The sequence below is a fragment of the Suncus etruscus genome, chromosome 6 (genome assembly GCF_024139225.1).
Source record: "Suncus etruscus isolate mSunEtr1 chromosome 6, mSunEtr1.pri.cur, whole genome shotgun sequence".
Taxonomy (NCBI): Eukaryota; Metazoa; Chordata; class Mammalia; order Eulipotyphla; family Soricidae; genus Suncus; species Suncus etruscus.
The window spans coordinates 122,711,042-122,726,995 of record NC_064853.1 but is presented as its reverse complement, the minus strand read 5'-3'; the positions used below and the strand labels follow the sequence as shown (position 1 = coordinate 122,726,995).

General features: G+C 50.2%; 1 protein-coding gene across 1 annotated transcript in view; it reads right to left on the bottom strand.

Moving 5' to 3' along the window:
- The window catches only part of SLIT3 (slit guidance ligand 3), a 527,919-nt gene that overhangs the window by 42,140 nt on the left and 469,825 nt on the right, over positions 1-15,954 (bottom strand). The window contains exons 11-14 of the mRNA XM_049774569.1: positions 11,226-11,297; positions 8,079-8,150; positions 3,297-3,440; positions 2,039-2,202 (exon numbers count right to left, since the gene is read on the bottom strand). Of these exons, the coding sequence (XP_049630526.1) occupies positions 2,039-2,202; positions 3,297-3,440; positions 8,079-8,150; positions 11,226-11,297 (452 nt within the window). The remainder of the gene's footprint in view (positions 1-2,038; positions 2,203-3,296; positions 3,441-8,078; positions 8,151-11,225; positions 11,298-15,954) is intronic.

Here is a 15,954-nt window from a genome sequence, read left to right as displayed (position 1 = left end):
GGAAACCTGGAGCAGGTTTTGTTGTCTGCTGAGACAGGGTCCGGGCAGATGTGGCCTCAGGATCTCTGCAATCTCGGGGATGCTGGGAGCTCTGTTCTCATCTAGGACTAGTCTAGAACCTGCCCCCCAAGACAGGGCTGCTCTGAGAAGCCTGAAAGAAGGTGGAGACACAGCTACTTCCTGGGAGAACATCCGGCTGCTCACTCTGCCTCTCACTTGGTTTTGTCTGCATCTTGGGGACCCTTCCTCCACTTATGCTGTCAATCTAGACCAGGACAGGGTTATGTCCATGAGACCTCCACCTTATATTGGACATCCATTTGGGGCCCAAGAGCCAGACAGGATTCCAGGAGAGAGGGTGTCACTGGCCCTTCTCTGCCTTCTGTCCCTCTGTCCTAGCACCATTGTTTCAGTATAGTAAGTGACTCTTACCTGGACAGTAATTAAAGAAACTACTCCTGGCCCAGAGCCAGGGAGGAAGTGCTCCTTCCCTAGTGCTCCAGGGTATTGGAGGCTCTCTGGCCCTGCCTACCTGAGCTTGCACACAAGGGAGGACCCAAATTTAACCACAAATACCCAGACCAAAAACTATTCTGGATTTCCCTTGAGTGACATGGGCAAAAGGAACAATTTCTCCCTGTAGTGCCCTGCTGTAGTGTCCCCATGGAGAGAAGCTACCAAGGCCAGTTCTGCAGGGGACAAGGAGATGGCATTGGCTGCCGGTGTGATGCTGGCCTGCTCCCCAGGAGAAAGGTGACTGAAGGTGTGAGGTATTCTGGGGACAGGCAGTAGAGGGGGGTCTTGGTGAGATACAGACAGTGGAGTTCTGTTTTACCCCTCCCAGCCTGGCCCCCTCTACCTCTAGGTCAGTCTCTCATCCTGGGGCACATGATGATAATAGCTGTCTGTGCTCCCTAGTAGCTAATGACAACCAAAGTGGTTTTGAAGTGCCAGCACAGTGGAGACAATGACTTCTGTTTCCAAGATGAAACAAGATGTTGAGGAGCCTCCAACATCACCCACTTTGCCCTGTGCCCTTCCTGGAGGTGGCAATGGCCAGGTGGTATCTGGGAGACCCAGGGAATGGACAGCAAAGTGCTGCTTTATTCTACCATGTCTGCATTTTATCACCATAAAGCAGTGCCCCTGCCTGGAGATGAGACAGATAGCAAGGCTGAGCACTGAAATATATTCACTATGGTCTGGGGGCACCGAGGGGGGATAGAGGGACCCCAGGATTAAGCCCCCTGCAGTCTAGCCTGAGACCATTGTTGGGGCTCTGCTCTATCCCTCCCTTCCCCCACTGTTGTTCTTTTGCTGTTATCACTTTTGGAAACTAATGTTGAGGAGAGGGATGGAAGATTTGGAGGGGTGCAGGAGTGAGGAGGCACAAGGCTGAGTTCCTGCTTTATCCAAGTCCCTAAGCTAGGCTGGGTCTCTAGGAAGGAGAGTGGAGAAGGGAAAGGAGAGGAGAGAAGGAGAAAAAGAGTGAAGGATTTAGGGAGAGAGGGAAGGGGGAGGGGAGACAGAAAAAGAGAGAGGGAGAAAGGGAAGAAGGAAGAGGGGAGAGAGGGATGGAGGGAAGGTGAGAGAGATAGAGAGGAACAGAAGGAGTGAGAGAAATATAGAGGGAAAGGGAGGAAGGAGAAGAGAAAGAGGAGAGGGAGAGGGAGAGATGAAAGAAAAAGAGGAGAGAGAAGGAAAGGAGAGAGAGGGAGGAAGAGAGAAAGTGACAGAGGGAGGGAGGGAAGGAGGGAGTGAGGGAGGAAGAGAGAGAAAGAGAAAGGAAGGGGAGAGAGGGAGATTGGGAAGGAAGAAGAGAGAAGGGAAGGAGGGAGGGAGAGAGTCTAAATCCATCAGGTAATTGGTTTTCTGTGGGGCTAACAGAATTTCCCCAATTTAATTTGCAAAGATGCTCTGGGGAGCCGTCACAGTGCCCGCTGTCCTCCAGATTGAATTAGGGCAATCTCTCTGGGGGCAGCTGCTCTGACAGCAGACAGGGGCAGGAGCAAGGGGGCCCAGCCCAGCCCCTCATTACCTGAGCAGCGGAACTTCTTGCTCTTGATCTGGCTGATGCGCTTGTTGGCCAGCCGGCGAGGGCCACTGCAGCGGGCCCCACTTGTCTCGATGGGGTTGTCCTGGAGGAACTCAGACAGCCACTTCAGGTGACAGTCGCACATGAACGGGTTCTGAGCAAGGTGGCTGGGGGGTGCAGGAGGTAGTAGTGAGGGGGACAGAGACAGCTGGGAGGTTGTCTATCCTCTCCTCAGCGTGGGGCTGCGCCCGATCCCAGTGGCTGAGAGCTAGGCTCCTTCACCCCAGTATCCCCTTAGCCACAGAGAGGATGCAACTACACTCCTCTGACTGTAAAAGCCAGTCAGGGAGCAGCCAGCAGCCATGTGGCCAAGCTGCTCCCAGTATAATCCCTGGACTCTCACTTGTGCACATTGTTTTTATTTTTTGGGTGGGGTTTCTTACCCTGCAGTGCTCAGGGGACCCTATGGGATGCCAGGAATCAAACCTGGGTTGGCAACATACAAGGCAAGTGGACTCCCTGCTGTATTATTACTCTATCTCCTGTGCTCATTCTAATGGGCAAAGCAAGGGCCAGGCTTGGGGCTTCTGCTCAGGGCAGACCAAGTGCATTTTTTTCTGAGCTCAGTGACCCTAGCACAGCAAATGGCTGGCACAGTGGGCACTGTGCAGAAAGTATGTGGCCCTGGGCCACAACTCACGCTTCCTAGTAAGCACCAGGCCTAGCATGTGGGAACAGGCCTAGCTCTGACCTCTGGCTCCCTGGAGAGAAAGTTCCAGATAGCTGAGGTGGTCCCTTGGCCCCAGAGTCAGGCATGGACTAAGGTGAAGCTTAGGACTGGTGCCCTCTAAGACCAGTGCCATAGCTCCAACCCCCAGATCCCCACAATCACATGAGGGAAGATACCCTAAAGCACTGAGAAAGGCAATTAATAGCCTGAGCACCTCGCTCAGAGATTGCTTGGAAGATGCACTCAGCTCAGATAGGGTTTCAGTGGGCAACACCGTCTAGACTCACATTAGGTTTCTCCCTAGCTGTGCCCCCCTTGAACGGACAATCTACCCTCTCTGAATCATGCAGAAATGGGGAGAAAGGGAAAGGGCAGCAATGAGGCAGGAGGTATTTCAGGGAGAGCCCTCAGTGTGTGCACTTGGGCATAGGAGGCTGTGGCACTGTTCCATCCCTCTGCCTGGAGCCTGCTCCTCTCCCTGGCTTTTACCCTGGGGTTCTCTAGTCAGGGGTGGGCTAGCAGCCTACTCACAGGGTCTGGATGGCCTGCAGGGGGGTGAAGAGCCCTTTGCTGATGGTCTGGAGCTTGTTGTCATACAGGGAGAGCAGGCTGAGGCTCTGCAGGTCCTGGAACGTGTTGACCCGCAGGCAGTTGATCTTGTTGGCGTTCAGGAGGCTGCAAGCCAGGCAGACCTGATGACCGACTGCCCCTAGGCATCTGCCAAGTACTCTATACCCTCTCTCCAAGTCCCAGACCGAGGCCCTACAGTGCAGCAAGAGGCACTGACATCTACACAGTCCTGAGTGTCTGGGATTGGCACAAGAACCACCCCCACAAATACTTACTGGAAGGAGGGCGGGAGAGATGCACTAGAGATGGGGCCTCTATACTTTACTCTCTTCTCCCAGAAGTCATCGATAGATATCACTGTCTTGAAACTGATGTACTAAAGGCTATTTGATTATAGGGCTTTTTTTTTTTTTTAAAGCACTAGCTTTCTGGGAACCGGATCATATTTTATTTTTTGTGATCCTAGGGGTAGAACTCAGGGCCTTGCAAATGCAAGGCAAATGCTCTATCGCTGAACCTCAGCCTCAGCCTCTAATGGAAACAGGTAATCTCTGAGTAGGCCTATGTACACACACATGCGCTCCCCCTCACACACTTGTACAACACAAACACACGTGCACGCTTCTACTGTCTCCTACACACAGATACTGTCTCACACATACACACACGCTGACGCAGACACACACTATTTCTCTTACACTTATATTCTCCCTCCCATTCCTTTCCCCAAATTTTGATGGATTTTCCATAGATTGTAACACCACCAAGGACACAGCCCTTCAAAGACAGTCTGTTGTTTGTCACAGTCCTTACTGTTCTCGATTGCTTACTCTCCCTGCTGCCTGGCCAGAGGAAGTGTCTATAGCAAAGAAGCCAGGGCAGAGTCCAGCTGTGGCTACTGACCTGGGGAGTGTTGGGCACCAAATGAGGGGACATCCCCAAAAAGGGTTAACCAAAGTGGATATTACTCTGGCCCCTCTTGGAGCACTAACTCAAGAGTCCTCTACAGTGCCCTCTTCACAGTGGAAAGTGCCTCTGAGAGGCAGCACAGCCTGCAGCTTCAAGGCAGAGGGGATGCAGCAGCCAGAGAAGTACACTGCTCTCCCTTTTCTTGCTTTGGAGGTGCTGACCCAAGCTCTATAAGATGCTTCTGGGGGCCTCCCACCTTCTTCACAGACACAGTGAGCAGGGGAGTGAGTTTAGGTTTGGGGATGGAAGTTGAACCAAGGGCACCCAGGGGCTTCTCTGAGACCTCAGTTGTGCCAGATCCTAGCATGGGAACATGTGCTGGGGCAAAGCCTGTCCTGACCAGCTGTGAGCTGACCCATGTAGGCACTTCCTCCAGTACACACATGCACACCTATACCATGCATGCACACACAAACACAGAGAAGTACACGCATGTTCTGCATAAACATGCATGCAAACGTGTGCTCACATTGGCACCCATACCCACTAGGTATAAACACATGATCTCCCCAGGATCTGGGAAGTAGATGCTGAAGGCACATCTAAGTCTGCCTTGCTTCCCACGTTGAAAAGGATGGTGAGGACTCTGGGCTAAGTGCTCCTAGAACAAAACAAAAGTGGTTTGGGATGGAATGCATGGAGTGTGTCTGCACTTCCTCTCACAAGGCAGAAGACCTGAATAACTTCCTAGGTGTTTTTGCTCAGGGCCTTGCGGGCAACGAGGCATCTGGCTCCATCCTGGCTGCTTTGGTGGGACAGCTGGGAAGGAAGCCAGAGAAAAGACAACCATTGCCCTCCGTGCTTGAGGTGACCCTCTGCCAAGTGGATGGTGTCCAAGGCAGCCTGTGGTGGGAAGGAGGAAATAGAACCCTCGGAGGTGCTAACTGCCTGCTGGGCCAAGGAGAGGAAATGACGCAGACAAGCAGGGTACTCTAGTCAGAGCGGCTCCAGCCTAATGAGGAGAAATGCAATCTCCCCAGGGCGGAATTAGGGTCTAACAGGGACCTGCCTCTCGATTTCCTGCAGGGGGCGCCTGGCTGACGTGTTCTTCATCCCCAGCTTCACAACTTCATCTGTTTCCCATGGGGCTATTAAACGGAAATTGCTTTCTCTGGGACTGCATTTAAAAAAATCTTCACCACAGGGACTACCTGTGGTGAGGTGCACTGACGCTTCTCCTTCAGGCTGTTTCCACACCAGCCATTAGCATGTGGGAAGCTATTCATTCAGCCCCACAGAACACAGCACCCCAAAGCTGACCTCAAGGACAACACCATTTTTTTGTCTGCTTCCCAGGGAGTAAGACCTGGAGTTAACAGGCCTCTGGCGGCTGCTGCAATCCAGAGCTTCCTGACTACAAGCAACAGCTGCCACCTTCTGAGGACCTACTCCCCACAGGGGCCCCCACTTGCACCAAGGCAGTCCATTGAGGATTTGGGCCTCAGGATATGAATGTGCATCTCTTCTCCCCACCCCACCTCATATGCTCTGGATGACACACGAAGGGGAGCAGAGGAGAATTTTCTTCCTCTGACTTGCAGTTCTTTTTTTTTTTTAAAAATATAATTTTTATTTTGATCATAGTGGCTTACATATTGTTGACAATAATATTTTAGGTACATATTTACATAAAATCAGGGGGATTCCCATCACCAAATTGTCCTCCCTACACCTCCGTTTTTGTCCTACCTCTCATATCCTCTTTCCTCACCCCCAGGGCTGCCAGAATATGTGGTCCCCTCTGTATCTAGCCTACTACTTAGTAGTCTTACGCCTGTTTGGTCCTGGTGCCTCCCTTATTTCCCCCTCTAACTGGGGGGCAGGACTAGCTAGTTCAAATTACGTGGTTTTGTTTGAAGAAGAGGAAAGTAATAAACTGGGGTAAAAGTCTAATACGCCGAAAATAAGCGGAATTTTTCTAGAGGCTCTCCTCATCGGTTTGAGAGACGAAGGAGAAAAAGAAGGTGAAACACTCCACCAGTACAAAAAGAAGTGTCTGACTTGCAGTTCTATCAGAGCAAGTCTGATACATGGGAGTTGGCTGGGTGTCCTGAGGGACAAGCCACTGGAATATTCAGACCTCAGAGAGTCTGTCAGGCTGAGTCTGAGACAGGGAAAGGGAGGGAGGAATGATGTGAGCAGGGAGAGATTGGAGGAAAAGTGTCATTTTCTTTTCCTCCAAGACACTTTTCGTGTTGCCTTGTGAGGCACACTGCCTGCCTTCTTCTCTCTAGCCCTGCTTCTGGGCCCACACAGCCTGTTTGCAGACATGTGCCATGGCCTGGCTTCAGGGCGTGTGGAGGCTGAGGCCCCAGCTAGCAGGTGACTTCTCAGAGCACCTGCATGCATATATGCGCATACACACAAATGCTACCACAACACTCACCCTATGTCAGTACATGCACATGCTTGTCTACACACAACATGCCCACACAGCTGTACTCATGAACACCCAGGCACAAGTATCTTACATATTGATACATATAAATACACAGATGTACACATGGGCCCCACATAGAGAAATTAAAAAGTACACACATGCATACTTGTACGCATGAACACCCACACACAGCAATGCCCACATGCCAACACCCAATTAAACATGCACACATGAGCGCACACACCTTACACACAAACATATATACTTGTGCGCACACACACCTGCCCCAGCTGTTAGCATTTACCCTGTAGTGCCCAGAGGCACCCTCTGAGCTGCAAAATTACAAGAGCTTGGCTCCTACATCAACACTGACTGCTGTGTGACTGAGGGCAGGTGATGGGCCTCTTTAAGACTGATGGCCTTGTTAGACTAGAGGCTCACCGGACACCCAAGATCCATCCCTGGTGGCAGTTGTGTTCTCCATGGCCTCAGGGTAGACACAGCAGTGTACATACCACATATGCACATACCAGCATATCACAGAACAGAGATCAATCTCTTCGTATCATATGATCATGAAATGTGGAGGAACTAAATCCCTTGCCTCACCACAGGAGAATTTCTTTCCTTTTTTTTTTTGGGGGTGGGGTGGGGTGGGGTTTTTGGGTCACACCCGGCAGTACTCAGGAGTTATTCCCAGCTCTACGCTCAGAAATCACTCCTGGCAGACTCGGGGGACCATGTAGGATGCCGGGATTCGAACCACTGACCTTCTGCATGCAAGGCCAATGCTTTAACTCCATGCTATCTCTCTGGTCCCACCACAGAAGACTTTAAATGATCTTTTTCAAACACTTATAAGCTTGGGATAGGAATGAAATAAATGCAAATAAATAACCTCAGAGCTTAAAATCTAACACAAGCCATTTCTCTTAAATCAAACAATCAGGTGTCCCTCTGCCCTACCCTGGTGCAACTGACTTAGAAATCCTTTCTAGGATTTCAATCCTAGAATCCTTGAAAATCCTTTCAACAGCAACTGTCTCCAAAAAAACTAGCATCCAAATAACACATGGACACACGAGTTCCTGAATTACTAGCTTGGTCCATGCTTCCTCATGGAGGACTTATGCCATTCAAGTCCTAGCCCCCAGTCCCTCCAGACCTTGGCTTCCGCTAGCAGGCTATGAGCAGAACCGTAGAGATTCAGTGAACACGATCCCTATCTTCACCTGCCAGTCTCTGGCTTTCCCTCCACAACGGCTGAGTACACCCCTACTCCTGGTGTGCATAAAGGCCACAAAAGCTCTCTAGCAGGCATGACCTCAGTCGGCTGCCAGTAAGGGAGTGTGCAGGGGGTCCCAGAGATCACAACTTAGCAAGGCTCTACTCACAGCAGCTGCAGTGACACCAGCCCACTAAACAGCTCCTTGGGAATCTCCGAGATCTTGTTCCCATAGAGAACTCTGGAGAAGAGAGAGGGACAGCGGTCACTGAGAGCAGAGACACCACCAGGGCCAGCTTTGTGTGTGTGGTAAGCAGCCCAGGCCAGCTCCTTCCCACCTGAGCCAGCTTTCTCCTCTCAGGCCCTTCAGCTGGCATGAGATGTTCAGAGACCAGCAAAAGTGGGGGTATCTGCTCTTGGTCTAGGGCAGCTGAAACAGAGGCCCCTTTGCAGCTGATCTGTCTCACATCCTGGCAATAAGTAAGACATGTTGGTTTCTGGCCAGGTCTGTGTCTTCTTTTTTTCCAGGGCTATGGATTAGGCTGAGCCCAACTGGGAGATGGCTTCCTTTCCATATGCCACTGTAGCTAGGAATTCCTGAGCTTAGCACTTCTATTAACCATCCAGATGGGGATATTTGGGGTCCTGGGTGTCCTATACAGATGAGCCAGGGGCTATTGCTTGGCTCTCAGAAGAAATGAGGGAGGAGGAAGTTGATACCTCAGAGCATGGTGGTTTTACAGCCCTGCCTCTTCCCCTGGCCTTTTGGCTTGAGGGAGCTGCGAGAAGTCTTAACTCTGTTCCCCTCTGTTCCTTTGGGAAAGACAGAAGAGGTTCTTACTCCTAGGCTCTCCACTGATTGCTAAGGAATGGGGAGCAAGTTTCTGGGGCCTTCCTCACCAGCCTGATGCAGGTGGGTCCTGCTGCCTCTTCCACTCTCACTCAAGCCCTGAACTTTTCTGAACCAGCTTTGTCTGACAGCAGGTAAGGGAGACTCAAAGCCGGTTCTGCCTACTTCTCTGCTTCCTCCTGAATGAATCACGATTCCACCCTAACTTGGAGGCACAACGAGACTGTGGAACATCTGAAGGGACATGTCCAGAGGATGAAAAGGTGGAGAGAGTAGGGAACCAAATCCCTTAGATCCCAAGGCTGTTTCAAGAATGTTTTCAGTAAAGGAAAAATTAAGAGAGTTTGTGTGAAGGCTTCATCCACGGTTCCCACCTGCAAATAGGTGTCTGATGCTATAATATGAGGCTGTCAGCTACTCTAGGCAGAGTTGGAGATTCCAGGATAAGGTGGGGTGGGGGTTCAGGGTCCAGGACTCACTTGTCTTTCCTCTTGATGGGATGTCTCCAATCCACTCACAGGCAGACTGAGACTACCATAGGACATATGGGCATATTGGCTCCCTTTTATCCCCCAAGAAAGCTTTCTTGGACCTGCAAATCTCTCTGCTTTTGAGCTCAAATGCCCCAACCTTGAGAAGCTTTTCTGGTATCCTGTCACTTGCATCTATTACTCAACAGCATGTTCTACTCTCACCTAGGCTTTACATTTTTGGGGCCTCCCTTGCCAGCCTCCCTGCAAGGGAGGCTTCTGTGTGGGGTGAGATACTGAACGACATGCCCGAGGTTTAGCTGGCTGGGCCTGCCACTGGATGTGAGGAGCAGCAGAGCCTGAGAGATGCAGTCCCCAGCCTGGAGCCCATCCATGTCATTAAGTCACAACATTTGGAAAGCAGGTTCTGACATTCCTTTCGGGTAAGACCAAAAGCCTCCTTGTCCTCAGACTGTCCCCAGCTGAGGGGAAACGGGGTGGGGGAATCCCAAGTGCAGATGCCCCATTTCTCTGTGCTCCTCTGGACAATGGGCAGACAGTCATCTAGGAACTGCTCCTGCCTTAGATTTCCCTGCCAGATGTTCTCTGTGATAAACAAAGCTTATTTAGCTGCCAGCAGCAGACAGCTGCAGAATTGGTGGAGATTGTACTGCCTCCCAGCCCTTTCCTAGCAAGATGGGATGAAGGGGGTAGTGAAGAGGGGGAGTGTCTCTACATATCTGGACACTCAGGTTAGGCCAAGGATAGGTCCAGCCTAGATAGGAAGCCTCTGAGAGCTTGAGCCCAGGTACCATAACCAGTAATACCAGATGATACATCCACTGCAGCTCTGGCTGTTTCTTCTCACCTTATCTCACTTGGTAGTGTCAGATCTGGGGGCCCAGTGTGCCTGGTATAGCCAGATGCTGCCTTTCAACCCTGCTGCTGACCCCTGTGCTCGGGAGGTCAGATTTGTTTAGCCAGCACCCATGTTGGGGTGTGCAATCGCTCTGTGTCTGCTACAGTTCAGTGCACAGAGACAGAAGTCAGGATGGAAACAGTCCAGAAGGCCATTATGGGTTTGGCCTGCAGGAGGTCAGCATTCTCCTGAACACTGCCAGAACCATAAACTTCATCCAAAACAGAAAAGCAATGCATATATGTGCACGTGTGTGTGTATGTGTGTGTGCAAGTGTGTGTGCATTGGCACTAGTTACTTCAACTGTGAGAGAGAAACAAGGGTGGATTTAGTTGCAAGTTCCTCTGAGGATCAAAATTTAAGACTCTGAGAGCACTACCAAGTATGCATTGATTGGGTGATAAATACTCTGAGGACTGATTACTGTAATTGCAGTCGGGTTTGTCTGTGTAAGGAAGATCAAGGCTTTGGGCTCACTCTTGCTTTGCAATCCCTGATAGTAGGGGAACGGAGCCACCCTTGCTCTGCCTTATCCCTGCTTCTGGGGTACATAAGCCCCTCCAACCCCTAGATATGAACCTGGCAGGATACAGAGTTATCAAAAGCAGAGGGCAGACTGGGTTTGTGTTGTTTCCAAGAATAAGGGCTGTGAGGTGGGTTTGAAAAAAATGGCTGAGAATCAGGGGGAAGATAAAACCTATGTTCACAGGACCTTGGGAATAGGGAGAAATGGTACCTGGGGAATAGATACTGTTCTGTGCCCTCCTACTCTTCTTCCTCCCAGGAGAGTGTGGCCAAAGTGTGTGTGGGAGTGGGGGTCGCTGAGCATGTGGAAGATGTATTCGAATTAACAGCTAGTGCTTGGGAAGCTGGCCGGGCACTTAATCAATAAAAATAATGCATTTAGGTTGTAGAAATATTCTCTGAAATCAATTCCTCCCTGACCGGAGAGATTTATTTCTTGGGCCAAGTTGCCAAAGAGTGTGAGAGGAAACAAAACACCAATAAACATCTTCCCCACACACCCCCCTGACACTCTCCCACTCTTCAGCCCCCTCAGTACCTCCTCCCACTTACAGTGATGTCAGCGACTTCAGACCTTGGAAAGCATCTGGGGCGATGTCGGAGATCTGATTCTTGCTTATGTCTCTGGAAACACCAATGAGAGAGGGACTAAGTTCAAGGCCCCAAGTGGGGACCTAGCATTTCTGACATGCTGTGGGTGAGAGTGAACTGCCACATGCAGGGAAAGGGGCTCCAAGGCTATGCGGCTGCCCATCCCTCTCCCAACCCTGTATGAGGCAACCCTATGGGCAAGCTCCACATAGCCGCTGAGTACCTGTAAGGGAGACACTTCATCCCTCAGAAAGAAGGTCACTGGCATCACCAAGCAGCCTGGGCAAAGCACGAAGTCCTTGCCTTGTGCCTTCTTAAATCTTTGTTTTTTTCCCCCATCCCTGAGTCCTTTTGGCTCTCTCACAACACACATCCCTTCCAGTTTAAAAGAAGCTTTAAGGCAGCAACTCAAGTCTCTAAGTCTGGGCCTTCTTAGGGCTGGAAAGAAAATGGGGACCAAGCAGTGATGAGGTACTCCCAGCCCAGGAAGGGGAGATCTGGGGTGTTGGGTCTGGGTGCCCATTAGGGCACCAGAGGTTCTGCCAGCACTGGGCAGGTCAGCAGGTCTTTCAGAATCTGGTGTTTGTAGGTGGAATGGCCACTTTGCTGCCTTCTCATGGCTTTGAGCTTGAGTCTTGTTATGGCCAATGCTTCTTCACCATGATGGAGGACCTTCCCCAGAGCTGGGCTCAGACTCTGGGTTTATGTCTGTGGCGGCCGGGGGGTGGGGGTGGGGGCTCCCATGGCCAGTGGCAAGATCCTTCTTTTTGAACAAAACTGATAGATAAATCTTTGCTTTTTTTGCAGAAGTGGATTGGGGTTTAGGAGGGATAGTGAGAAGGAGAGAGTGACGGGGGAGAAAAGCTCAGAAGATATAAAAACTGCCTGGTTATGCCAAGCACCCTCCCCTTTACCTCTCCTTCACCTCCCCTTCCCTCCTCCTCCTTCCCTTTCTTCTTCTCCTTCTCTTTCTTCCCCTTCCTTACCTTTCCCTTCACTTCTTTCTACTTTCTTTTCTCTTCCTTTCTCCTTCCCCTCATTCCTTTTCATTTTTTTTTCAATAGTCAGGGTTTACTCCTTACACTGCACTCAGGAATTACTTACTCCTGGTAGTGCTTGGGGGACCATAAGGGACATTAGGGATGGAACCCAGTTCAGCTGCTTACAAGGCCAGCTTCTTAAGACCTCTCTGTTTAATTCCCTCCAGAGGAACCAGGAGGCCACTGTTGACATCCTCCATGCCTCCCCTCTCTATTTCCAAAGTCTGTAAATTGAGTGCTGCATCACAGGTTAAGACTTCTTAGAGGGCCAAGAGATAGCACAGCGGTGTTTGCCTTGCAAGCAGCCAATCCAGGACCTAAGGTGGTTGGTTCTAATCCCGGTGTCCCATATGGTCCCCCGTGCCTGCCAGGAGCTATTTCTGAGCAGACAGCCAGGAGTAGCCCCTGAGCACTGCTGGGTGTGGCCCAAAAACCAAAAACCAAAAAAAAAAAAAAAAAAAAAAAAAAAGACTTCTTAGACACAGCTGTTGGGTTTATCCCTTACTGATAGGATCACCCCTGACTAATCTGCAGATAGGGCACCCACAATTACCAGCTTACAGGGGCTTTTCTTTTGTGCTCCACCTCAGAGGGTCTTAACTTGTTAATGCTGTGGGGAATATCCTGGTTCCATACACTTTCCAGCTGGGCTGCCTGGGGAGCTCCTATTGGTTGGTTTCTTGGGTTTCTGATCTGGCCACAAGCACACAGGAGGAGGGAAACTTTTGTTTTAGACAGCAGCACTACTGGCATTTCAGCTAGCCCAGACTTTCAAACCAGCTGAGTGGTCTTGAGGTTTGGGAGGTGATATGGGAGTGGAAAGCAGACAAGTGAGAGTTAAGCTGGATATTAACCTGACTGTCACTCAGTTGTCTTTTTCAGTCTGTTCATTTTGGGGACACACTTGGTGATACTTAGGACTTACTCCTGGTTCTATGCTCAGGGATCACATCTGGTAGTGCCTGTGGGACCATAAAGGACATCCAAGATGGAATCTGGGTCAGCCACATTCAAGGTAGGCAAGTGCCCCATCTGCTATATATCAATCCCAGCCCTGCAAATCTTAATTCTGTGGGCAGGAAGTCATGGGCGAGAGCAGTTAGGGTGTTAGAGCCATGAGGATGGGTACAAAATAGGGGGATTTTGGCTGTAGTCCTATCTCTCTCTTTCTCCTTCCACAACCACACTGGCCTGGGCATTAACCATACAAACAAACCAGGCAGTGCTCAGGGCTTACTCCTGGCTCTGTGCTCAGAGATCATTCCTGCAGGGTTATATGGGGTGCTGAATATTGAACCTGAGTGGGCCACGTTTCAAGGCAAGCAACCAACTTGCTGTACTGGGTCAAAAATCTCTGGGAGGAGATCGTGGGTTCTCAAGCACAGTTGGGGAGCCCCTCCCTAAAAAGTTAAAAAAAAAAACCCTTCCTCCTAGACTTTCTGCTTTCCCCAACTCACCATCTGTAGTCAGGCTTTTTGAAGCTCTGAGAGTCGAAATATTTTATTTGAAGTGCTGTCTTTTCCCGCCCATCATCCTCTCAGGAGAGAGAAAGGGCAGTATGGCACATATCAATAGCACTGGAAGTGAACAAAAATTAAATGCACTCCCCGGACTGTGACTAAGGAGGACTAAGGAATTCTATGGCAGGAGCAAGGACAGTAAAACTCAGTCCAGCTCTAAATTACCCAGACCTCACCAAAATTAGAGCAGTAGCTTAAATCATGGAAGAGCTAGAGGCTGGGGCAACGACTGGACTTGTCATTTTTCACTAAAATTACTATCTGGCTGCATAATCAAGAGGGGCTTTAAAAATGAATGGGAGAGAACTATGGAGGGAGAATGTTGGAAGCTAGAAGACTAGTAGATTAATGGGCCAGGGTTTTAAATATTAAGGCCTCTATTTCTATAGCTCCTGTGGCAGGAATGCTGTCTGCAGAGGGAAGGAGGATATACCAAGAGTTGGGCTGGGAACCAGGAGAAAATCAGGTTTGGTTTGGATTTCCAGAGGGGAGATGGGAAGTTGTATTGCTGAGATCTGAGGGGGGGAATCTGATGCTGCTATTTATTCTGGATCAAAACGGAATCAGCACACTTGATGACTAGGCCAGGGTGGGAGCAACAAGGAGTGCTGGCTTGGAAGGATAGGTATACCTCTGCTCAATCTCTGTCCTGCGGCAGGGAAGCCAGAGAGAATAAAGCAGAACCTCTCTTATTTGAATGAAGCAATCCTTTCTTAGTGGGCTCAGAAGTGAGTTCCCAGCCTGGAAAGGGACAGGAAAGTCTCTTTACCAGATTATAAATATAAAATTATTTTTGTTTTTGGGTCACAACTGGCAATGCTCAGGTGTTACTCCTGGTTCTACACTCAGGAATCACTTCTGGTGGTTGTTGGGGGACCATATGGGATGCCAGGGATTAAACCTTGGTGTGCTGCTTTCAAGGCAAATACCCTCCCCATTGTACTATTTCTCTGACTCAAATTCTTTATAGCTGGAGAGAGGGTCCTGGAAGGTGGGCCCCACACTCCATTTCTGGGGAGATCCTGTGATGGGAAGGGGCAGTGCATGTGTGACCTAATGTCCAGGATGAGGGCACACATGTGACTTTGATCCTGCCAATGGTGGTACCCTGGTAGAGTGTCACCAGGTATAGACAGTTATCAGGTGGGAATTTGGGAGGTGCTAGTTGGCATGTCTTCTTCTTCTTTTTTTCTTTTTTGGTTTTTGAGGCCACACCCATTTGATACTCAGGGGTTACTCCTGGCTAAGAGCTCAGAAATTGCCCCTGGCTTGGGGGGACCATATGGGACGCCAGGGGATGGAACCACAGTCCTTCCTTGGCTAGTGCTTGCAAGGCAGACACCTTACCTCTAGCGCCACCTCACCGGCCCCAGTTGGCATGTCTTCTATGGGAAATAAAGGATAGGAAATCCTTCTAGGCTCCTACCTGCCTCTCCTTCTTTTCCATGTTTATTTCGGTCTCTCCCTGCACCCTCACAAATGCCTTTGTGACTCAGTCTCTTCCTGCCTTCCTGGCCCTCCTTTCCTCTGCAGAGAGATGCCATTGGGGGCTACCACTAGTAGAAGACCACCTTACACTTTCCCCTCCCCTGCCCCAGGTGGCTCTAGAACCTCTCTATCATGGTTACTTGTTTTCTGTGCCCTTTGAAAAGCCTTGCTACCTCACTCAGTTCCCAACTATCTCCAAAAATTCCTCAGGATCCACATTGGTGTTCATGGTAGCAGCTCACAGCCTGTTACCTAGATGTATCACCATGGAGGAGAAGGAGCTGGAGAGCCCAGCTCAGGGGGCCAGGCTTTACCCAGATCCCAACTATTTCTGCCTCTGTCTCTAGCCTTTTTGCATGGCACCATCTATGGCCTTCTCCACTGGGTCTTTGTCACTTTGTTGTCTTCAGATTTGAGAAATGAGTAAGATGTGGGTTTCTTCAAAGGCCAACTCTGTTCCCCCAAACCACCTGACTTGGCTTAGTTGGCCTTGCCCTGAGCCCACACACCTCATCTGGATGTGACACTCTGAGTCTTATCTGCCAGTTTCAGGACAGCACCCCAGTCCAACAAAGAGGTGGTCAGGAAGAGAGTGATATGGCTGGCCATGAGGTCAAACCCCACAAAAATATTAGACATGCT